The 24,630-nt window shown below is 42.7% G+C and overlaps 1 protein-coding gene across 1 annotated transcript; it reads right to left on the minus strand.

Moving 5' to 3' along the window:
* Positions 1-1,763: 1,763 nt before the first annotated feature.
* Positions 1,764-20,586, minus strand: NTMT2 (N-terminal Xaa-Pro-Lys N-methyltransferase 2). Its single transcript, XM_053950846.1, has 4 exons — positions 20,418-20,586; positions 11,867-12,042; positions 5,189-5,438; positions 1,764-2,038 (listed from the first exon to the last, which is right to left on the minus strand). Exons 1-4 carry the CDS (start codon positions 20,569-20,571, stop codon positions 1,764-1,766), a joined length of 855 nt encoding a protein of 284 aa, XP_053806821.1. The 5' UTR covers positions 20,572-20,586.
* Between the last annotated feature and the right edge of the window lie 4,044 nt (positions 20,587-24,630).

The following is a 24,630-nucleotide window of genomic DNA, read 5'->3' on the forward strand; positions in this document are numbered from 1 at the left end:
ATCTAACACAGCTGACAATATTTGACACAGCCAATTGTGCCTTCTGTCATGTGAGGGATGTTTTATAGAACTCTTTTTTCCTAGCACAGAGAGATTTGTCATAGTACAATTCTTTACAGAGTCTGAAAAGCTTTGCCAGGATTGCATTTCAAGGGAGTAAGATGTGATAAAAATTCTGACAGTCAGAACGTTTCTAATGTTATCATTAATTTCTAAAAATTTCACCAAGCCTCAGTAACATTTTAAGTGCAAATTATGTTAAAAGTTCCATTCAAAAGAAGCGTTTCATTTTGTCTGGATAAAAAAAATTAATCAGCTTGGAAAACTGTGGTTGTGTAGCTTTCCCTCATAACAAATTTCAAAATTCCCCCCTCACATCTTTAGAACGAAGCAGAATTCCAAATTCCAAATTTGTTTGCAAAATGAACTTCTGTCCTCCCACAGCACTTTCTGTGCCTTCACAAAGAGGGCAAGAAGCTTAATGTATGATTACTGTGAGCCTTAAGGAGATGGGCTGCATGTCAGTATTTTCAAATCCAGGCTTACACAGCTGCTCTTTGAATATAAATCATAGCTTTTGGGTTACACTAACACTCTCTGCAGTTTAGCACAGTTGTTAATTAATACAATACTGTATTAGTTCTTCTTACAGCCTTACTATTAACGTTCCGTGAAATCCCATTAGCTCTGCATATGGTGCCAGGCTTGTTCTGAATGTGGGAAAGAAAGAAATGTACAGTGGTATGAATAATAAAGAGAGGCTTTCAAGTGGTTTCCACTGTGAACATTCAGAAAAAAAAAAATCCAGAATGTAATATGTGGGGCAAGCTTTTCACAAAATTTCAATACAAACATGCAGATAATTGTCAGCCAAGTTTTCCTCTGGAGTGTGAAATCCCTTATGCACCACTATTGTTCTACAGAAGAAACATCAGGAAGAGGAAGTAACTCCTAAAAATGGAAAATTAACCAGGTTGTTTTATTGTCCAAATTGACAGAAATGAAAAAAAAAAAAAAAAAAAAAAAAAAAAAAAACCAAAACCAAACACCCCCCCAAAAAAAACCCCAAAACCCCAAAAAACTAAAACCCCCCCCCAAAAAAACTCAAAAACCAAAAAAAAAACCAAAAACCCAAAATAACCCCCAACAGCAACAACAACAAAAAAACCCCAAAACCCCCCAAAACAACAACAACAACAACAAATCCCTCAAAAACCTCCAAAAAACCCCAAAACTGTATAGCTGATGCCAACAATATTCTTGGTTTAAATATTTTAAAGTACAGGTAGAGAGGACAGCCAAAATTTGGGTGAAGTCTTCCAGAAGTTACTTGAATTTCCTGCTTCAGTGGATCCTTCAGAGGATCTTCTGACAGATCCTCCTTAAATTCCAAGAAGACTTAAGTGCCATAGTAAAAACCAGGCTTGTTAACACCTCATACAGAACACCCCAAAATTATTAACTACTACAGAAACTTCAGACCTAATTATTTTCTATTGGAGGAATTTTGTACAGTATTGACTCCTTAATGGAACAGAGATCTGACAAGGAGGTTAGGAAAGCTTTTAAAAATGGAAAGAATGATGGAGCAGGTAGGATTTAGGAGCAGACTATTCCTGGGAGAAGCTTTGTGGTTCTCTCCTGACCCCTTAGAAGCTGCTGCCCTGGAGCAGTGCATGGGTAGGGGGATTCCAGGAGGTGCTTTTCTCCTTCCCAGTCCCCTGGCTCATCCATAGCCCAGTCCCTGCAGTGTCACTGGGCAGTCAGGAGTGGCCAGGGCCCTTCTGCATGGCCAGCATCCAGACAGGGACACACTGCTCAGGGAAGCCCTCCTGCCTCTCCTCCCTCAGGATGGTGAGTCCGCTCATCTCAATGAGGCTGTGCAGGATGTTCAGGTCTCGGATCACGCTGCTGTCCAGGCAGTCCAGGGTGCAGCCCTCCCTGGCCACATTGTCCTTCAGAATGATGACACCGTTATCCTTCAAGCCACCCTGGCAGCGGATGAGAAACTCCAGGAGATCTTTGTCTGTCAGATATCCTACAGGTGAAAAGAAGGTGTCTTAGGTTGGAAATGGGGGCGTGTATTCTATTTCCATCTATCAGAGGTGGGGCAGTTATCTTCTGTTCATTGGGCAGTTTTCTTTATCTCTCCCACAGCCAATCCTCCCTCCAGGAGATCTCTTCTGTTCATGGCCAGGGAATGTCCCTGCACGGCTGAGAAAATTCCATCATCCCGTGGGGAGAGGCTCTGCCCAGGGGAGGAGCCAAGCATTCCTACCTGGATACAATCTGAGATATTTTGGGAACACCACAGCAGCCTTTGCCCACTGCATTCCCAGAGGAGCAGCTTTCTTCTCCACTGCATTCCCAGAGGGAGCCCAGGCCCATCTCCAGCAGCCCTGGAGATTCAGAGGAAAACTCCAGCCTTGTCCAGGATCCCTGCTCCAGCAGAAGCACAGCTGGCACTGCAGGAGGGCTGAGCCACCATGGCATGGGACTGCTGCCACCACCCTCACCCACAGGCTGCCAAGGCCTGCTCTGACTCTGGCAGTGTTGTTTCATATTACTGCATTGTTTATTTTATTATTTTTCTTTTTTTTTTTCTTCTCTAGTAAAGAACTGTTATTCTTGCTCCCATATCTTTGCCTGAGAGTCCCTTAATTTCAAAATTATAATAATTCAGAGGGAGGGGGTTTACATTTTCCATTTCAGGGGAGGCTCCTGCCTTCCTTAGCAGAACCTGTCTCTTCAAACCAAGACAGATGGAAAATAGATCGCTATTAACCATTCAGACATGTTGGAAGGGTGCCTTGATCTGAGTCTCCATAGCCTGTATATTGCAGAAAATTATTATTCTAGTCCTGCCAGATTTAACTAGGAATTCTTGGGCAAATAAACGAGATCAAATACAAACTCCAATCAATATTTGGGATCCATAGTGGTAGCAGCAACAGATGTGGACAGAAGCCACTGAGGAGAGTGGAGAAAATAGTGGGTGCTGAAGGGTTCTTTAATCTGGTGGTTTAAGTTATAATAAGAATCAGTGGCAGGAGGCTGGAGCCAAGCAAATTCATATAGGGAATAAGTGACAACTGTTTAACAGTGTAAGCAATTACCCATTGGAAACTACCAACAGAAGTGGGGTTTACCACCTCTTGAAGTCCTCAATTCAAGTGCGGTTGAATCTTTCAAAATATGTTTTAATTGAACACAAACTACTGGCTTAGTACAGGGGTAAAGGAATGAAAAGAACATCTTGGGATATAGAGTAGGTCAAACTAGATAATCCCAGTCCTCTCTGCCTTTTACTGCTAAAAATCTCTGCAACTTTGTGTAGCACTGTATCCCTCCATCAAAAGAGTTCTGGACCAAAGACCCAGCAAAGAATGCAATGCCAATTCCACAACCCCAATTAAACTCCTCATGTTACTTCAAACCTCGTGTGATTTTTGCAAATATGTATATAATATACATATAATAATAATAAAATAGTGATTTTTTCCAATGTTAGTGAGATTCTGTTTCTTATCCTTCTTTCTCAAAGATCAGGAGTTCTGTTGAGAACAGTGGTGTAGAGCTCAGAGAAAAGCAAAATGAGAACTCTCACATGTGAAACATCTAACATGAATAAACAGGACAGGTGATCTGAAACTGAATGAAAAACTTGGAAAAAAATAATCACCTGTATTTTCTAGTAAAACTATTTTGTTTTCTTGATGGAAGATTTAAACTTTTATAAATGGAAGTTGTCATTTCAAAACCACATTTTGACATAGCATGTCAAGCTTCTTTAACCACTCCTAACAAAAAAAACCCTCAAAAAAAAAAAAAAAAAAAAAAAAAAACCCACAAAAAAAATTAACATAAAAAAGCCCCCAAACCTAAAGCTGAATACCTTTCATGTAGAAGGAAAGTAGTAATTTCTAGATGAAATGTAAGCTTGCCATTTTACTTTTTTTACAAAATGACAGCTGGAGTTCACATGCTTATGCATGCATAAGACACACTTAAGATTTCATTGGCAAGATTCATTGAAGCTTTTGAACATCTATTTTGGAACTCATTTTTCTCTTTACTTGGCTTTTAGTGTAGTTTCCGAAGAAAATGAGATCTTCAAGGTGCTGCTTTCTAGCAGACAGTCCTGCCCTCGCTCCATCCAATGAATTTGTTGGCATATTTCAGTCAAAGTCAAGATAGGGGTAGAAGTTTGATTAATGATTAAGATGACTCCATATTTCCTTCACATTGATGGAGAAAGAAGATTCAGCTGTGTGTCTGTGCTAAGAATATGATATGCTCCCTTAGTTAGGAGCTACATATCTGACCAGCACAGCCTTAGATAGGTCTAAGCTCAATCCTCCTCATTTTGACTTGGATTTGCTCAAAAAATGAGGCAGGAGCTACATTTACTGCAATGACTCGTTATTAAAGAAAAGCAAAAATACAAAGGAAAATTATGCTGGTCTAAAGCAATTTGTTCAGACCACCTCTTATACCTTAATAATTAATTAATTAATAATTCCTTCTGCCCTCTGAAATTGCATCCTGGACACTTTGGTTCACAGATTAAGAGAAAACCTTCTTTCCACTGCACAGAATTAATTTTTTTTTTTTTTTTGTAAGGTACATAGCCCTCATTATCTGATTGCTCTAAATGCTACAGGGCATTCAGTGGGGTGGCTGCAGGAGAAGAAGCAGATGTTTCTTATAGGAGGGCTACTGTGGGACATAGCTAAGGGAACCTATGTCTGATAAACATCAGTGCTTGTAATAAGACCTGATCTGATTTACAGGTATTGGTGATTCCACTATGGCTTTTTCCCTGATTGTTTCCTGAAATACCTCCAAGCCTTGATAATCAGCAGATTCAGAAACCACTGTTCACAAGTGTGGTCAGCCCTGTGTATCTCTCTACACCTAAGAAAGAGCACTCCTGCTCCAGAAAATCCATATGTGGGGCCTCACCCTCAGCTGCACCTTTGCACGCAGGCTACTCTCCAAGAACTGGCACATTTCTCCACCTGAAAAAACCAACTTGATTTTTACCCACTGTGCATGTGGCCTGGGGAAACTCTCAGAAGTCTCTTGTGATGTTTTAGGAAGTTGTCCCAAAGATCTGAGAACCTCCCTGGAGCAGAGGCTGCCTGTTCTGTGAGATGCCAGGCTAGAAGGATCACACAGAACTAACCTGAAACCCACTGAATCCAGATGACGTCATATCTTCGTGGGGCTGGTGTGAATTCCTGCAGGCTTTTGCAGTAATACATCTCTACTCTGTCCTCCTTGCCCTGCAGGTAGTTTGGGACCTCAGCCAGGAAATTCTCCATCATATCCACCAGCTCCACACTCTTGAAAACCGGCAGCAGGACGTGCTTGCTGATGCGACCTATCCCAGAGCCACAGTCCAGGGCACGGCTGGTGCCAGCTTTCCCCACCCCCTGTGGGATTCAAGAAAATTATTGGAAATCTGAAAAATACCACCTGAAAAAAATCACAGCAACCATGTGTCTTAGGTTCAAAGATTTAGCTGGGGTGTATTCTATTTGTCATCTGTCAGAGGTGGGGCAGTTATCTTCTGTTCATTGGGCAGTTTTCTTTATCTCTCCCACAGCCAATCCTAGATCTCTTCTGTTCATGGCCAGGGAGTGTCCCTGCATGACTGAGAAAATTCCATCATCCCGTGGGGAGAGGCTCTGCCCAGGGGGAGGAGCCAAGCATTCCTACCTGGATACAATCTGAGATATTTTGGGAACACCACAGCAGCCTTTGCCCACTGCATTCCCAGAGGAGCAGCTTTCTGCCCCACTGCATTCCCAGAGGGAGCCCAGGCCCATCTCCAGCAGCCCTGGAGCTTCAGAGGAAAACTCCAGCCTTGTCCAGGATCCCTGCTCCAGCAGAAGCACAGCTGGCACTGCAGGAGGGCTGAGCCACCATGGGATGGGACTGCTGCCACCACCCTGACCCACAGGCTGCCAGGGCCTCTCCTGACTCTGGCAGTGGTTTTTTTTTTTTGGTTGTTTTTTTTTTTTTTTTGTTTGTTTGTTTTTTGTTTTTTTTTTTTTTTTTTTTTTTTGTACTATTGCATTTGTATTTTTAGTTTTCCTGGTAAAAGAACTTTTATTCTTGCTCCCATATCTTTGCCTGAGAGCTCCTTAATTTCAAAATTATAATTCAGAGGGAGGGGGTTAACATTTCCCATTTCAAGAGAGGTTCCTGCCTTCTTTAGCAGACGTGTGTCTTTTCAAACCAAGACACTGTGTTACCCACTATGTGTCCAGTCAGTCTGGTGTCTTCTCTCCTTATCTTTGCAGTGCTGTTAGGAGATTGATAAGAATCAGCAGAGATTTGGGTGCTGCTGTCTGAGCTAAGCTGGGCTCTCACATACCTGGGCTGCTGCTGCTGGGGCTTCTCACTGCATTTAGTGCTGTACAGGAAGTTTTTGCTTGGTGTAAGAAGAAACAGTCTTTTACAAGCTCCTGGGTTTCTCAGAAGATCCACTACTCTTTGTAAAGTCCTTGCAACTCCAAATGTTCACACCTCACAGGCAACTACGTGGCTAGATAAGCCTTATTCTGTGCCCTGTAAAGGCTAATAAAAAAGGAAGCATACACCAAATACTGCATGCAAGCAGTAACTTCTGCAGCACAGAACTCCTGAGTGCCCATGGGCATTTCTACAGCTACACAGAATCCCTGGGATCAAAGTGCAGTCCTCAAAACAAATTGTGTTTGAACTAAGACCTTGGAGTGGTAGGTAACTTACGACAACTCAAGAAGTTTGGGCTGGAGCATATACAGAATTTCTCTTTTAGGCAAGAAGGATGATTGACTAAGTTTTGCTTAACTGTTCCTTTTTTCTTCATAAATGTCAGCTTTGGACAGAGATCAGACATGAAAAAATGTGGCACAAAGGCTGTGACTATGAGAAAATAATGAAGCGCTGTAAAAGAAGCTTTATAATGAAAGCTGTATTTCACCCCAAAGCTTCCATTCTAACTATAAAACAGCTCTTAAGAGCCTGCTGCTGTTCTGTAAAACAGAAATTTTGAGCCGACACATGCAGTGACTGTGGGATAGGAGCTCCCTGGCCAAAGTTATCTGTTAAACAAACATATTAAAAGCAAATGTAAACACCTTTTCCCTGTCCTCTGGAACTGAGTGTTGAAGTAAAAGCCATGGGCCAAAGTCCCTGCTGCAACTTCAGTGCACTCAAAGCAATAAGGTATGGAAGAGTCTTGCTCTTCCTGCTTATTGAGAGACCCCCCCTTTGTAATGAACCCAGCATAAATCATGTAACTCACACTTTTTTGGCCTGGCTTCAGTGGGTAATTCAGTAGATTATTAAGGTCAAAGGACAGCACTGTCAATGACATGACTATGAATAGCCCAGGCGAGCATCTGATTACACGCAGTAATTGTAGAAAGAGCACACGGCCCTCAAGGGCTCTCACCAGTCTCCAGGGCTGCTGCTCCCAATTTGTATGCCCAGGAAGATTAATCTCCTTATGTGTGCACGAGTCCACAGACCTTCAACCCTACTGGGCTCTGGAGACTACCTGTTTGTAGTTAGGCCGAAAATGGGAGCCATTCCTCATCCACAGGCTGCACCAGGAACATATCCCACAGCTCTTTAATTCTGAATGAAATGTATGAGTGCCCGATTTAGCTTTAGAGAACAATTTTGGGGTGTATATGTGTCCTAAAGGATAGTGATTCTGAGTAATGGGAAACAAGTAGACAGAGGCGCAGTCAGTCTAAAATTTTGAAACCTGTTCTGACTTACAGTTCCTGGTGCTACTTCAGGTCTTGCAAGCTCCTGCACGTGGGTTTTACTGAGGACCAGACTAAGAGGTAACAAGGAGTTCAAGAAAGGAGAAGGAACTGTGTCTTGGATCTTTACAAGGTGGATTTCCATATTGTTGGCTGGCAGATACATACAGGTCTACACTGATGGGATTAACTAAAAATCTTTGAGAAAGCTGCTGAGAAAACTGGGATGATTTACCAAAACCACCAACAGAATTCTACAAAAAGCGAGGTAATTCCTTCAACATCTGTGTTTCACAGAATCTACAGTCATAGCAGGGACTCAAAACAGGGAATTCATCACTCAAAACAGGGAATTCATCTCCCATGACACATCACAGCAAGGACTTCTGATGACACATCTCTGTGTGCCATCGAGAAGAAGGAAAGGGAATGATCATGAGAGATGAAGTTCGATCCCACACTTTGCTGAAAAGGAGTGAGAGCTTCCAGCAGTCAGTTGAGAAGCCCTGTGAAACACCAAGGCTCCGTTTGTAATGAAAATGTTGACATAATTCCATGTTCAGCTAATATATTTTCAGTTTGGAAGTGCTTAGGGCTTTGACAGAGTATTAACATTTTCTTTGGAAGGCAAACATTTTCCCAAAAGTCTAATTGAGTTGAAAATCAGACTCCTTATTTTAAAAAAACGTATAAGTGAAAACTGTAAGCCAGAACAGGCTTCAAAATTTGAGACTGACTGCCCCTCTGACTGCTTGCTTCCCATTACTCAGAATCACTGTCCTTTAGGACACATATACACCCCAAAATTGTTCTCTAAAGCTAAATTGGGCACTCATAAATTTCATTCGGAATAAAAGAGCTGTGGGATATGTTCCCAGTGCTACTTCAGGTCTTGGAAGAGCAGAAAGGCAGTGAAGCTATGTACGACAAAAAAAGGAATCAGAGTTCAAGAAATAGATAAAAATCCCCGTGGTTTTCCTTCTAAATAAATAAAAAAGAGCATGTTTTCAACAACATCTCTTCTATCACCCTGATCAAACTGGAGAAAAATCACTTTTCAAGAAGTTTTCACTCAGCAAGTAACCAATCACGCAGGTGAGCTGGGGGCAAGAAAGGGAGAAAGCGTTGAGGGCAGAGAGGGAGCCATAAAGTCAATATAATCTCCATCTGTAATATTTTACACACCTACAGCTCACGACCGACGCTGAATTAATGCTTCCTTTGTTTTCTTTATTTTCTTTTTTACTCGCTACCTCCGGATTAGGCACTTGGAAACACAGTGGCTGTGTGGACATGGAGGCATTAGCACGCTGCCATAAATATGCAAGGCTGTAGCTGTGCTGATAACCCTGTACCTGAGACAGCCTGGAGCTTGTCTGCAGAGCCCTGCTGGCTCAAGCCATGTTGCTCTTGGTTTGAGTTCTGCCCACACACACATAAAACCTCTTAACTCCAGCACAGTGGCACTTTCAACCCCGCTCGACTCGCCCATGAAGCTAAAATATAAGTGAAGCCCTCAGTCCCTTCCTGTAATTCCTTCCATGTGCCCAGGCAAGATGAATTCTTTTCTCCAAAGAAATCTGTAGCTCAGTTTACAGTGGTGCTAAGGATCATGCTAAGAAATGCCATACCTGAAGGTATGCAACATCAGTCATGGAAGGGAAATGTCACTGTGTGGCATTTCCACGCCAGCCAAGCTAACTCAAGAGGGGTAATTTGAGTGGGACCGGGCAAGTATGGAGCACCGGTTTTGCCAGAATGTAGAGTTTTGAATGAATAAAACTCTCTGTGAAACTGGTATTTCAAATCTAGAGAATAGTTTTCAGCCAAAAAAACATGAGAAAGAATGTTGAAAATGTCAAAGTACTTCCTTTTTTTTTTTTTTTTTTTTTTTTTTTGTAACTTTCAAGGAAAAAAGAAACCAAACTTGTCAGCTTTCATTTCTAAAGAGCATTTTTTATTTTGCAACTGACTTGAGCTCTTGAAAACAAAGAGAAAAGTTTTTCAGAGAGTGAAACAATAAAAAATTTGTTCAGTTCATCTGAAACAATTTTTCCTGTTTTCCAATTTTGTTAAACTTATCTTCTAAAAAGAGAAAGTACATTAGGGTGAAGCAGATTTTTTTTTCTATCTTGATCACCTTATGGGTTAAAAAAAATATTCATAGAGTCATAAACTTGGTAAGACACTTCATTAGCTTTATTATCAAGTCACTGCTAGAGAAAGCCACTTAATATCTGTATCTGGTTGAGCAGGATTCAAATTTCAGTAGTAAGAAAGAAAAATAAACCATAAGGAATGTAATCAATTGGCTACATCTCATCAGACAACAGGCTTTAACAAACAAATCAGAATAAGTAAAAGGTGCAGACTCCTTTCTGGTTTGTTTGTTTTTTGTTTTTTGTTTTTTTTTTTTTTTGTTTTTTTTTTTTTTTTTATCTTGGCCATTCAGAGTATCTTTTCTATCCCTGGCTAATTATAGGAGTAGGAATTTTGCTCTGGAGTATTTTGTATCTGTCATCACAGCTGATGCAGTGGGTATGATTCCCCTTTGGCATGTGAAACTCTGTCACAGACTGTACTTTCCTTTTCAGGTCTTGGAGAGTGTAACACAAACCTGCTGCAGGAAACTGCATCTATGTGATGTCTAGGAAGGGTGAAATCTTCCCCTGAGCACACACTTCTGCACCACCTGAATTCCACAAATGTCCTTAAAACAAGACTTAAATAAAATTTAAGGAATGTGCCTCGACTGCATTTCATTTTCCTTCTGAAAATGCCGTTTTCAGAAACGCCATGCAGAAATGTTATCATCAGCTTCAGCTCCTCACTGAACCTCCTTTGTATTTTCTCATTTTGTGTTTGTTGACAGCATGATACCATACAGGGAGGCTCTGGGAAGCCTTTTGTACCTCGGCATTAATACAAATGATTGTTGATACAGAAACATACAGCTATTCACTTGTGTTTTGCTTGCTCACAGCCCTGAAAGTCTGCCTCTATCAGGTACAGCAAACTTGCCATCATTTGCTCTGCACTGCTCTGCATTATTTCTATCTGCTGTCAAGCCACACTCATTTTCCATCCCAATCCATTTAAATTGGGCCCTATTTTTTTTCCATATACAATATCGAATTAACCTATTGAGCTTTCTTCCCACAGTGGATCATTAAGGCTAAAAAAAGGTCATCTGGCTATCCCAAGTATGTACATTTGAGCAGAAAATTAAAGACCTGTGGTAGCATTATATAGCACTAGTCATTTTGTCAGCAGGAGAACTTAACAAATTTGTTTGTGGATTCTTTAACATCTAATACTGTTGTTGAGCTGATTTAGTGGGCTCCTTCCTGGGAAAAGGGAAGGGCAGTCAGAAAACCATCAGACCACACTTCTAAAGATCTTCAGATTTCTAAAGACAGTTTTAGAACTCAACAGGATTTTCAGAAACCTAAGAACCAAAGTGATACTGCTCTTAAAATCCCACTTGGCGTCTCCTTGCAATTCAGGCCAAAGCAGACCTTTCAAGACGTTTACAGACCTTTAGCAATCTGCCTGAAAAGGTGTTCAGTGACACTGGAATGTTTAAGGAAAAATATTTTGCCTAATGTGTAGCCTCTTCTAGATGCTTCTAATGTGTGGGAGACAGTGGGTTTTGTTGCAGCATTCTCAGAAATATCTATAAATAGGCAAACCAGAAACTGGGCATTTAGTCTCAGTTATTTTCCCAACTGGACTGCAAGAATTTGCACAAATCTGCCACGGAAGCCAATAAGGATTTTATCATGAAAGGTCCCGGTCCTACACTCAGAATTAATCCCTCACTCAAACCCAGCTAAAAGAATTCCTCATTGCAGCTTGGGAGCATTAGAAAAGGATGTAAAACAGATAAATAATGATGTAGGACCAGGCAAAATGTGTAGTCATGCTAATGAATGACCTGGCAGAACACATGACTAGACCCAATGACAGTGCTGACCTGTGACTGCAAATGAAATGTGACACACGGTGCCATTTAAATCAGGTGTGCCTGGGCACCCTACACGCCATTTTTGACACATCACCACTGCTCCTTGCAGAAGATGAGATAAATGACTCACCCCAACAAACTTCCTGAGAAACTCCCGGGAGGATTCAACATCTGTGTTGGAGAGCTCGATGTAGTCTCCCATCATTCCCTCCTCCGTGGCGGGCACCTCCCGGTAGAAGTGTTTGGCCCTGGCGTAGAACTGCATCTCCCCGTTGATGACTTGGCTTGTCAGAGCGTAAAGTTTCACTGCAAACAGATAAATCACCATTTTATTGTTAGTGACAGATATTTCTGCCTTCGTTAATTGCTCCATGTGGTAGTGAAGCAGCAGGCCAAAGGCCTACAAACTGAATCCTGACTCGAGTCGACAGAAGCCATGAGGAAGCTCTCTTCATGAGAACAGAGTTGTGCAGCAGTGAAAAACAACTTGTTTTTTTCTGAGAAAGAGCTCTAAGACTGTGGAAAACAACCTGCTTTCCCTGAGAAAGAACTCTAGGACTGTGATAAACACTAGTCACCTGTATAAACTGATTTTTACACTGTTACATAGAAAAATGAAAACTATCTCTCACAAATAACCTTTCCTGCACATACACACCAGGGGTTTGAGTGACCAATCAACACAGGGTAACAACTTGTTACTGACCAATTGGGGATAGACAGGGGATGTTCTTAAAAAAACCTATAAAAGGGTTTAATAAAACAAACCGGGTTGGTTCCTTTCTTTTTGCACCATAAAACGTGTCCTGCATCCCTCTTTATCGAGTGACACAGCGACACTCCAAAGACACGATGATGAATGTTGGACTATGCCCTTTTCTGACCCAGAGATGGGGCAACTGAGAGGTGTTTTAAAAACTTTTATTCCATTTTCAATCTCAAGTGAAGGGTGATACAATACAGATATTATAATTCACACCATCACAATCAGAAGCCAATTATTTCCTAATTAAAATACATTATAAGCGTTTCTTGGCCTATCAGCCACACCATGCTGTAAATGCCTTAAAGCCAATCATCTAAAATTACCCCTCGTGGGTCCTACTACAATGCATCTTTCATGGTTCTATTTCTCTAAAGTATCTAGTCTTATTTGCAAAACCATCCTTTGAAACTTGTTTCTAACTCCATTTCTCTCTCAACAATGTCTTTCCTATTCCATGGCATTTCTAAGTCAGCATTTCTTATCTCAAGGTTTGCATACAGATGCACACTGTGTGAGCCTTCTGACAGGTTTTGAGAATTTTCTATAAATCCATTTCCCACAGATGAAGACTGTAAACTTAAGTTGAGCTTTCAAAACACCAAATCCATTTCTAAAGCAACAGTGGAAGGAAAGGTGTTGGATTGAATCCTACAAGACCTTGCAGGGATCCAGCCCTCCTCATGAAAATTCGGTGCTTTCCAGGTTCAGAAGTCATTTCAATCATCACACTGTGTTTTCATGTCAGTGAAAAATCACCTCAGGTTTGAAGTGAACACATGTGCCAAGGACATCAAGTGGACTAGTTTTTTCCTGGAAAAGCTGTGGGCAGCATTTATTACTGTGCAGGGTCATCATTTCTGCTATCACCGACCTAACTGTTGTGCAGATTTTCAGATATGCTTTCCAGCTATTGACAGCTGCACAGAGGGCGCACCAGGAAGAGAGTGGATGAATGAGGCACTTGCTCTGGTTTATTTTTAGTGATACTGTATGGTCTGTGGCAGTGCAAGTAAGTTGAACCACGAACCAGATGGTAGTCTCAGGCCTAAATGAGTACACAGGGGGACACAGTTTAGAAGAGACAGTCCTAAATTTTCATCTGGCACAGGTCAAAGAGCAAGGTAATCAGTGGGTGATATACTGAAAGGTTCCTGTGTGCCAGAGGCTTGGATTTTCTTTTCATGGCTTGGCTGCATTGCTGGTAACATACAGCAACCAGTATTTTGAAGCTGTTTCATTAAAACCTGTGAGTTTTGCTGCAGAAAGGGCTATTTTGCCCTGTTCTTTAAGAATGGAGGTCTATCCTCCACAGCCTGGGTTTTTCTGTACTCGATGTGCATCAGCATATCAAAAGTATGGATTCAAAGCTCAAAAGCTTGGATTGAGGCAGGCTATAAATTTTGCTTGCAAATCATCACCTCTTAATGTCTCGTGCGTGCACACAACTGCTCAGGGTGTGTGACAGACCCTCCACCAAAAACACAACTCCAAGCCTGACACTGAAAGCCAGTCATGAGGAGGGAGAGTCACGCTGGGAAGAAGCCTGAAGCCTTTGCAAGCACCACTTTGCAGTGTGAGACCAGCTCTGCTGCAGCTTCCCAGCGCACCCAGGGAACTGGAAATGCTCCAGAAGCAAACACCTTCTGAGCTCATGACAAGAGAGGGAGGGAGAGCTCCCTGCCAGCTGCACACAAGGACCAGGCAGCAGTTCTTTGTCCCTGCATCTTCAAACTTCCATGGGAGCACTGCCAGCTGCTGCTGGGAAGGGGCTGAATAGGCTTGTACAGGCCGGGGAACAGGAATTATGTCCTCCACACAGAGGAGGAGAGTAAGGCCAGAGGCCCTGAATATAAGCCTGGAATGTATTTAATTGAGGGCAAGCAAACTCAGCGGGGAATGATAAGTGTGTGCCTGCCCATCCTCAGCAGGAGAGTGACACTTTGGAGGCAAATGAGGGGGGGACAAAGGAAGTAGGATAGGGAATAATTACCACCAAGGACCACTCGGAACAGAATAGTGCTATTGGGTTACATATAAGCAGCATGCCCAGCATATCCCTCATCCAACAAAAGCAGCATTACCAGCCCCTCTTGTCATCACCTGCTTAAGTCAACTGCTGAACGGATACTATTAAAGCTTTAATCCATTACACATTTATGTTATGCCTGAGAAATTTATACCACAAGAAGCACTGAGCCCAGCAAGGGTCAAACCTGGGAGTTTTACACACTCCACTGATTATATTCACATACTCAGAAGAAACCATTTAGTTGAAGAAATTAATACTAAGGGGGCAACAGCCAATCCCCAGTACAGCTTGGCCAGGGTGACTCCCAGAGCCTGGGAAAAAGACTCCATCAGTGCCTGGGATTTTTCCAGTAAGGATCTCTGTCCTTATCCAGAAGTGGCACCATCTTGTCTTCTCTGTGTCTGCTTTTGCTCTGTTTCAGAGGTCAGCCTGTCTGCTGAACAGAACTGGATCCCTGTATGTTGGCTTTGCGAGATCTTCCATATAGGACTCCAGCGATGATTCCAGGGGTTGTTTCATGAACCTGTCGAGGGACAGTGATTTATCCCATTTTGCTAGATTGAAAGGAAGGACATTTACAGGCTGTCTGCACACCAGGACAGCATGAACAACAAATATTCAGAGTCCATCTACTCAAAACATGAGCCTGACCTGCGGCAACACATGGGGACGATATGGTGTTCAGGATATCAGATCTGGAGTGTCTGCTCTCACATTTCTCACTCAGAACCAATATCAGGCTTGCAGAATTCCTGCCAGGACTTGCATGCACACACCAGCTGACTGCAGCTCCTCCTGGGCCATCTGGGGCCCCAGAGCCCTGCCCTACGTGCTGGCATCCGAAACCAGCTCTGGGTGAGCATCCACAGGGGCTTCTCCATGCATTAAACTGTGCAAAGATGTTTTTATGCATGTCTCCCACCCCGGGGCATGCAAGGACACGGGCCAAAGCAAAGAGGGATTCTGCACCCAAAGTTTTCTCTTGTGGACCTACAGCCTCACTTGTACAGTGTGAGATCTGTAGAGGTGATTTCCACCTCTTGCTCCTTCAGTGCTGCTCCCCCCTCTCAGGAATTTGCAGCACTGCCAACTCTCCCAGTGCACAACCCAGTTTTCCAGACACAGCCAATCAACCTCACCTCTGATCTGCCTCGCAGCTGTGCCTGGCATGCAGGCTCCAGCAGCAGCAGCACCACGGGGAGGAGGAGGTTTGCCAGCTTGCAGGAATCTACCCCAAAAGAGAAGTGCCACAAATCCTTGGTGGCTGTCAGTGTTGCAGCCATGCCTCCCCCTCATCACAGGACCTGCCTAGCCAGAGGCATCTTCCTTTCCACGACCCGTGTGGGACTGCCTCATGCATCAGGAAATTAAATACTTGCGAGGCCTGCTATGGGTACACAGCCTGCCTTCAATAAATTCTGTGAAGTAGGGCATGAGCAGGATAGAACAAGGCAGGCTGCAAGTTCCTCAGACATCACAAAACAGGCAGCTGGCTAACATATGAGGCTTTCAGTGTTAAGGCAGGTAACTTGTAAGATTTAAAGTCAGAAATGTGTTTCCAGTAAAGAAGAAACTTTTTCATGGCACACTTGTCCTTCAGCTGAATCTGCTGGCAAGTCCCCAAGCGAAGATGGTTGAAGTAAACCCACTGCTCAGGCAGGCTGAGGGCACGAAGTGGCTCCCTAAAGGTCACTGCAGTCATGAGACATCAGTAATTTTCAGTCACTGCAAACACAGTCTGGATGCAGAGTGGTGATCTACAGCTGAATGCTAACCAGTGTGGGCTAGACAGACACTATCCACCTGAGCCTTTTGCCCTGTAATGTTCAAAACATGATCTCTCCTATTTTCTTATGGATCAGTTAAAAATGTTGTTTTCCAGGGCATTTGGTCTAAATCTCTAAAGAAATGGACCACTTAACACGTAAGACCCAGTGCAATCCCAACCTGCAGTATGCTGACTTACAGTTCTTGACTTCAGAGTTTCCTCAACTAAATTTCCCTGGCAGAAGTAAATGTTGCAAGTAATTTCTTTTGAAGTTTTTATTTGTGAACATTATTTTGTGGCTCCAATTGCTTTCTGCAAGATACTGAACTAATTCCAGTTTGGCTGAGTGCTCCCTTTTAAATGCAACATCTGCTTTGTGCATCAGTTGAAAAAGAGTTATCTGTGTGCATGGTAGAATCTACCTCTCTGCTGTGGTCTGAGTACCATGTAAATTCTGGTTAATAGAGGATGAACATCATCCCACCCCCAAAGCAGATTTTACTTTTAGCCACGCGCCTCACACACGGGAATATTTGTCTCCAGGGGTGGATCTTCTCAGTTTTCCACTGCAGATCTCAGCCCACTGGCACCAAGTCCCACAGCCCGTGTAAACATGTGCATAATTTCCAGCATCTGAGTAGCTCCAATAAAGTCCACTGGGCTTAAGGGCTCTCACACACATTTAAGTACATTGTTGGATCAGGGCCTGAAGTTACTCATGTCTTTTATTTAGAAATGTTAGCCTGGTCTGTAAAAGTGACATGTTTCTCTTAACAGGCTGTGATACCAGATACACTCAGCTCCTAAGTAAACATGCCTAGAAGAGCTCCACCACTGAACCCAGCAATGGAGTGGGGGGAGCATGGAGTTAGCAGAGTTTGGAGAAAGCTTTGGACCTTGCTGAGCCTGGGCAGCGCTGCAAGATTCAGTGTGAGACTTGGTTTCAGTGTTATTACTCATAAATCGGGTTAAGCACATGCTTAACTTCCCTGTTAGGTCACAGTGTTGCTCCAGTCCTGTGACACTGTTTACACAGAGATATCTGGCTCCAGTCTTGAAGACTGAGAAGTTCAGGTCCATTCTGAACTGAGCTGGAAACTGTCATTATGCAGAGATGTTCAGACCTGCCATGTTCTGTCCTCTCCATCACAGAGAGCACTGGACCACAGGATAGTCCAAATTGAAAGAGACCTGAGGAAGTCTCTGTCTGTCTCTGCTGCTCAAAGCAGGGACAGACATGACACCAGATGAGCTTCAGCAGGGTTTAGACAGCCAGGTTTAGAAAGCCCTCCAGTGATGGAGAATTGTACATCTTCCCTGAGCAACCTGTTCCAATGCCTGACTGTCCTCACATAAAAAGACTTTTTTCCTTATAGCCAGTCTGGAGTACTTTTGATTCATGGCCACCAGCCCTTGTCTTCACACTGCACTCAACTGTGCAGATCTTAGCTCCATCTTATTCATGACCTTCCTGTAGGCACTAGCAGGATGATATTTGGTCTCTCTTCTGGCTGAACATGTCCCATTCCCTTTGTCTGTCTTCACAGGGCACGTGCTCCAGTTCCCTCACCACAATGAGGGTCTTCCAACTCATTCCATGTCATTTCCTGCTCCAGCAGCCCAAGGCTCTATATGTAGGGTCTAAAGACTGCTGGAGAAAAGGGGATCATCACTTCCTTCACTCAACTAGCCATGGTTTTGTTAATTCATCCGGGGATTCTGTTGGCTGCCTTTGCTTCCAGAACATTCAGCTGCTGCCTACCAAAACCCAACCGGGAGGGCACTTCCTGAGCAGTCCGTGGTGTTGCTGCCCAGGGTTTTTCCTATCCAGGTATACAACTTGGTGTTTGGGTTGGAATTTCAGTGGGTTTGAATGGCACTAGGTTGCTACTGTCTCTTTCCTCCAGCCTGTTTAGGTGCCTCTGGATGGCAGCCCTGACTTAGAGCTTGTGGGCAGGTCCTGGCAGTTGGCTGCAATTTCTGGATGTGAGGATAAAGCAGTCCTTTACCTCCTCCAGGTTATTGATGAAGATAGCAGGGGGGTTGAAACCAGATGAACTTTAAGGACCCTTCCATCCCAAACCATTCCATGGTTCTAAACAGGACAGGTCCCTGGACAGACCCTTGTAGGATTCCACTGAGTTCAAGATTTGACCACAACTCTCTGAGCCAATCACCTGAACATTTTTTACCCACCTGACTGTCTCCCTATCCAGACCCTGCCATCATAGCAGGATGTGAATTTCCCTGGATGTGTATTCACAGCACATGAACCACTCCACCTGTCCTCATGCCCACTTTTACTTCATGACAATAAGCAGGGAGTAAGAGACATGCTGCATATTCACCTGAAGGCTGGGCTCACAGTGCATCTTCCATGGAGTCAAAGTAATTTGGATAGGCTGGCAATAGGCTTGTAAGATCATTAGCTAAGTTTTAGTGAGTCAGGTCATGAAAAGCCTGGCAGAGGGGATCTATGATCTGATAGGAACATTTTACAAAGCCTGTTGGCCAGGAATGGAAATTCAATAAAATTCAGTCAAGAAATAAGTATAGTTTTATGAGTGAAGCAATTAGGCCTGCAAACAGCTGAGTGGTGCCTGATGGGTTCTCAGCCATTTGAAACACTTAAACCAAGGTATTTCTGTTTTCATAAATAAATTCTGTGTTCTGTGACCCAGACAAGTTACAAGCACGATGCTGGAATTTTTACACTCATTTCTAAGTTAGATGCTCATAATGGTACCTTCTAACCTTAAAATGATGCAGTGGTACTTACACTAACAGTTAACACTGTAGGAAATCCTACTCAGTTTCTAATAAGTTGTGTTTATTTTCAAAACAAATGAAAGAATAACATTTTCATCAACTTTGTGAGATTCCATCAACCTGTAACTGATTTCCCTTCCTTTCCATCTTTCCTTCCTTTCCATTGTTCACAGCTACCTACCACTAGGGATAGGAGTATTTATCTTCCATGTTTAATTTTAAATAGTTGCAGATATTGCTGCATTAAAAATACTAAGATAATAAATATACTATATTATATAAATATATATTTATTAATAAATATATATTATAATAATACTAAATTGCACATTAAAAATACTAAGATAACATGGAAATGTTTTTTTTCTTTACAGGATTAATGCATTCTATCCTCTTGAGTAGGGCTATCACTGGCATCTGTACAGTTCACACAAATAGGTAAGATACTCCTTTTGCCTAAATAGATCATTCAATTAGAAAGGAACGCCCAAGAATTCATTTAAACAGATTGCACAGGCTCATCCATCCCATCTTAAAATTCCTACAAGTTTGACATTAAGTGCAGGATGAATAATTCTGCTTAAAACAAAACATGCTAACATAATACAGACTCAAGTCAAATGTACTTTTTAGCTTTATTCCCACAGGGAAATTTTGTTTTTTATTCAGGGTCAAATTTGCATAAGAAATGAACATTCATTTTCTACATCTTAAAAAAAAAACAAAAACAAAAAACCCACCAAACCCTCTTGGCATTCTGTACCAGAGGCTGTCATTGAAATTTGTCTATAAACAAATTTTTGGAAGCATTTTCCTCCCAGAGAGCAAACAGTAGGTTAGACAATCTGCTGCAGAGATCTGCGTAACAAAGACTCTTGAAAAAAAATTTAAATCACCACCTTTCAAGCACTTGTCCAAATCAATATAAACACCAGAGCTAAGGACATCCAAAATGACAACAAAACGGGTATTAGGCAAAAGAACCACCTGCCAGCTCTGCTAGTTTTGCTTTTGTCCTTCCAAGCTCCAAACAGGTCAAAGCATGTTTTACTCAAATGATGGCAAAAATAGGAATGGTCAGCCAGAAACCAAACTTCTCATTCACTCTTGCAAGTCTTTCCCTTGCCCTCCTCTAAAAATCTGTGGAGTATTTAGGTGAAACAACAGACTACTGCATTAGAGCGAGTTGGGAGACACGGTTCCAAAGTCTTTAGTGACCACTGCAGTCTCTTGAATTGGGTTTCTCAAAACTACTCCTCCTCCTCCTCACTGCCAGTAACCATCTCCACCATCTGACACGATCCATCTTTCCAGAGCACACACAGACACTCCTGCCCATGGCTACTCACCCAGGGGAAGCTTTTCCAGTAGATAAAGGTAGCACTTGAAGAAGTCGTTCTGGATTGCCTTGTGCAAGACAAAGGACATGCTGTGCCGACAGAGCTCTTCGTCCGTCTTGTGCCAGCGAGACTTAAAGGCCAAATGTGCTGCTTTATAGGCCATGATGAAGATTTTGTCTGGGAGAATGGACAGCTGCTGTGGCTGGTGTTCTCTGGAGGACCTGTCCTTCCACAGGGGCAGAGGCAGAGTAATTTAAATTGTGGCAATGTGCTGTCATTCTATACCATGGGTGTGTGGCAGGGGACGGAGGCGGGTGAGAAGGGAGTGAGAAATGCTGGCTCTTGGCACTGGCTCACAGTTATCCCTGGAGTGTCGCCCTCTGACACAAGCAGGTGCTGGAAAGCGGGGAGGGGGGGGAGGTAAAAAATCCACCAGGAAATTGCTTAGCCAGGATTAAAGTGTATCCTCTCCAAAAAGGAGTGGCTTTAATTCAATTGTACTTTTCTTAATCTATTCAGCTTTCACTCCAAAAGAACTCAGATATTATCCAGAAACTCCCTCTTACATCTTGCAAGGTGATTTTGTTTCTGTGTCTCTCCCTCACTATTGGTTCTTCAGGGCAGGACACTCAAGAGGAAGGCCAGAAGACAGAACATGGATGTACCTCTACACAAACTGTGAGTTCTAATAAACTGTAATCCTAGCAAGCTTTTCAAGATTTTCAAGCTGTTTGTTCCAGGTGTCTGCAGTATCAGTAGGCAGCACTGCAGAAACACAGTCAGGAAATTGGATGTTCCCAATACAAATGGGCTGCTCTACATGCCCAGCAACACTTTGACCTCCTGACAAATATCTGACCAAGTTTTTAAGAACAGCACAAAGGTGACCGAGCCTTCACCAAGGAAAATAAATCTTATTCAGAAAAATATATTTGATTTTCTTTTAAGTGGGATCAGTTCCCTAGCCTAGCTCACAGCTGACATGTGGGAATTTGTCACGTGCCACAGTCTGGGGCCTGGAACAGCCACCTGGGATGTATCCATAATGCAGACCTCCCTGCTTCATCCTGTCAGAGGGTGTTGGAACCCTGCTGAGAATTTCAGACTTTCTGTGCTGACAGGCACTGACCCCCAGGAGAACACTGCATTCCACCTGAGGCTGTGGAGAAGGCTTCCAAAATGGAATGACAGCACTGGGATTATGGGTGTGGAGTTTGAATAGAAGTGTGTGGTATCACAGGGTGGAAAACCTAGAGTTGAAGGTTCCAGAATATAGTAATAGATATAAAGCAAGATGGAGGTTTTAGGGCAGAGGCTGCTCCTTTTTCTTCACTTTCTTCTCCATGGGTTTGTGTAATTGGATAAAAAAGTCCACTTTGTGGGCATGGGTGGTTGGTTATTGGATTAAAAGTGAAAATAATTTAGGTGTCATTTCTTAACTGGACAGTTGATCCTTAAAAGGCCTTGTAGAGAGAGAGATAGGGCTCCATTTTTAGTTTATTCGAGTGAAGTGCTGTAGAACTCAGGGTTTGTGAGACTGTAACAGAGATAAGAACTAATAAACATCTGAGTCCAAACAAGAAATACCATCTCACACATTTAATCCCAACCCTGGCAAAAAGAAGCAAAGAACCCACACCAGGGGGTGCCACAACAGCCAAAGGTAATCCTGGATTCACCCAGCAAAGTGAGATTTTCTCTTACCAGACACCATAAACCCCATAAGAACTGTTGGGCACTGTGGCACCCACACTTGTCTTTCCATGGCACAGTTCTCACCCAATACAAATGTATCAGAAATAACAGTTCTGAGAAAAACAGGGTTAGTTTTTCATGGTGAATGTTGATTATAACTTTTATAGATAAAATTGTGGTGGGTTTGACTCACAGTAGTCCTGCCTACACAAAAAGAGTGAAAATCTCTAGAAGGCTGCATAAACAGTACTATTATTTTACCTGCATGTGATCAAATCCCTGTTGCAGCTCTGTCATCTATGAGTTGCTGTGGACACAGCCTTGCTCCTCAGATCCTAGTGCAGCTAAGCAAGTGAATCTCAAGAGCACTGAGCCTTTTAAAGCACTTTCAAAGCACTTCCTACTGCTGTGAACGATTAGATCAAACAGATTTGTGCCCAGAACTGTGTGATAAAGAGCACATAAATAGCAGGGTTGGGTTGGTTGTTTTTCGGGGGGGGGGGGGGGGGAGGGATTGATTTTGTTTTTGGTGGGTTTTTTTTTTTTGGTTGTTTTTTTTTTTTTTTGTTGGGTTTTTTTTTGGGGTTTTGTTTTGTTTTGTTTTCCCCACAAAGTGGATGCATCATTTTCTATTTGTAAACAACAGCATATTAATATTTTCTGCTAAGAACAACTCACAAGTGGTTCACGCTGTCTCCTAAACTGATACTCTGAACAGGAGTAGTATCGGTCTACCCAGAAGCTGTGAATAATTCAAGCACTGTTACACATCCCACATCTGCATTAACAAGAAGTGTGGGGTTTGAGTATGGGCACGATGACACCCATACTACCTGTGGTGTGACTGCTGAAATGTGAGCAAAGCCATATCTCAACCTTGGTTTCCTTTCCCAAATGCCCCTTGACTCTTTCTGAAGTTGAAGCCAGCTACCCAGCCTTTTTCTTGGTGGTAGGGACCCTGGAGAATCCAGAGTCTGGATAAAGTGGAGTAAACTAAACCAAACTAACAGTCTACACATCCACAATGTCTGCCAGTCGTTGGCTTGAACAGCTTTTGGTCTAAAATAGGAATGTGCTTGTATTTATGTGGGTAAGCAAACAGTTCCTCTGTGTGTCTTCCTTCCCAGGAAATCAGGCAGTCCTGTGACAAGAGGTTTAGCAGAAATTAAAATGAGGGATCAGCTAGAGAGGCTTCTTGTTAAAACACCTGCAGCTCATCTCTGTCTAAGTAGCCCAATTAAAATCAGGTATCAGATGGTTTATGATGAGTTACTGCAAGAACCAAGGAGGATCTGTTTGTTGGAACATCAGGATATTTCACGAGGAGTTGGACTTGCTTTTGTATTAGTAGGTAACTATCTGTCCCTGCAGATTTGAGCTGTACATGTACTTCTGAAACACATCAGCTGCACAGAAGAGGAAAATAAAAACATGTGTACAAGCTCCACCTATCACATAGATCACAAAGGGTCAATGTTGCCTTTAATTGACTGTGTTCTGCTTACAAAACACCTGGTATGCAATCTAATTTCCACACAGACAAGCCATCAGGACTGCTGTAAGATTTCTCTTTATCTTAGAAAGTCCTCTATAGTCATTCCTCTCCCTCACACTCATGCTTGGCATATGCTGTCAGGAATAGATTCGGTTAAAGCAAGTTATCTTTGTTCTGTGACAACAGGTTTTTAAAAGTTCCTGAGAACCATGGGATCACCTCAACAGAAGATACATGGGCAGAGAGCACACGTGCAGTTCTGAGGGCAGTGAAGAACAGCTGCAGGTTGGGTGGCAGCTGGTAACCTTTACCTGCTGCCTGGATTGTTCTGGGGTGGCTCATTCAGAGCAGCAGTGAATGCCCCGTCAGGCTGGAAAACAGCAATATGACAGTGGATGCACAAATTGTCTGACTCGCTGAGGTCCGGAACTCTTAGTCACAATCCTGAACGCCACTCATGGGTCCCATCAGACTTAGCAGTTTTCAAAATTATTACAGTGGAAATAATTTAGTTTTGAGCTGACTGTGGAAATGAGAAAAAAAAAAAAAGTACTTTGGGTTTATGAGAAGCTGAAATAATGCCCTTTTCTCACACACACAAAAATTTCTGTGTTGGGCCAAACAAAATGTTTTTGTTTGTTTGCAGGGCTATTTCCCTTCTAATTTTTTATTTGTTTATTTGTAATCAGATTCAGGTAGATTTGGTTTCAGTCTATCATTTACAACTGCAAACAAGAATAATGTCTCCAGCAGACTGGTGAGTCTTGCAAAACCACTCTGTTTCAAGGAAATGCAGAGCAAAGCTTGGCCAAAGACCCAGCCTTGGGAGGATAGGACTTCTGATGTCTCAGGAGAAACCCTTGCTTTGAACCACATTTCCAAAGCAGAGTTCACTGCTTGTAGGTCAGGATGACTCACAGCCTTCAGGGCATATCCTGCACTATTCCCATGTGCTTTCATGGGTGCAGTCACAGCAGCAATCTGTTATCGTTTATACAATTGGAATTTAGCAATCTGGAATTCCATCTAAAG

Source organism: Vidua chalybeata, chromosome 9 (genome assembly GCF_026979565.1).
Source record: "Vidua chalybeata isolate OUT-0048 chromosome 9, bVidCha1 merged haplotype, whole genome shotgun sequence".
Classification (NCBI taxonomy): domain Eukaryota; kingdom Metazoa; phylum Chordata; class Aves; order Passeriformes; family Viduidae; genus Vidua; species Vidua chalybeata.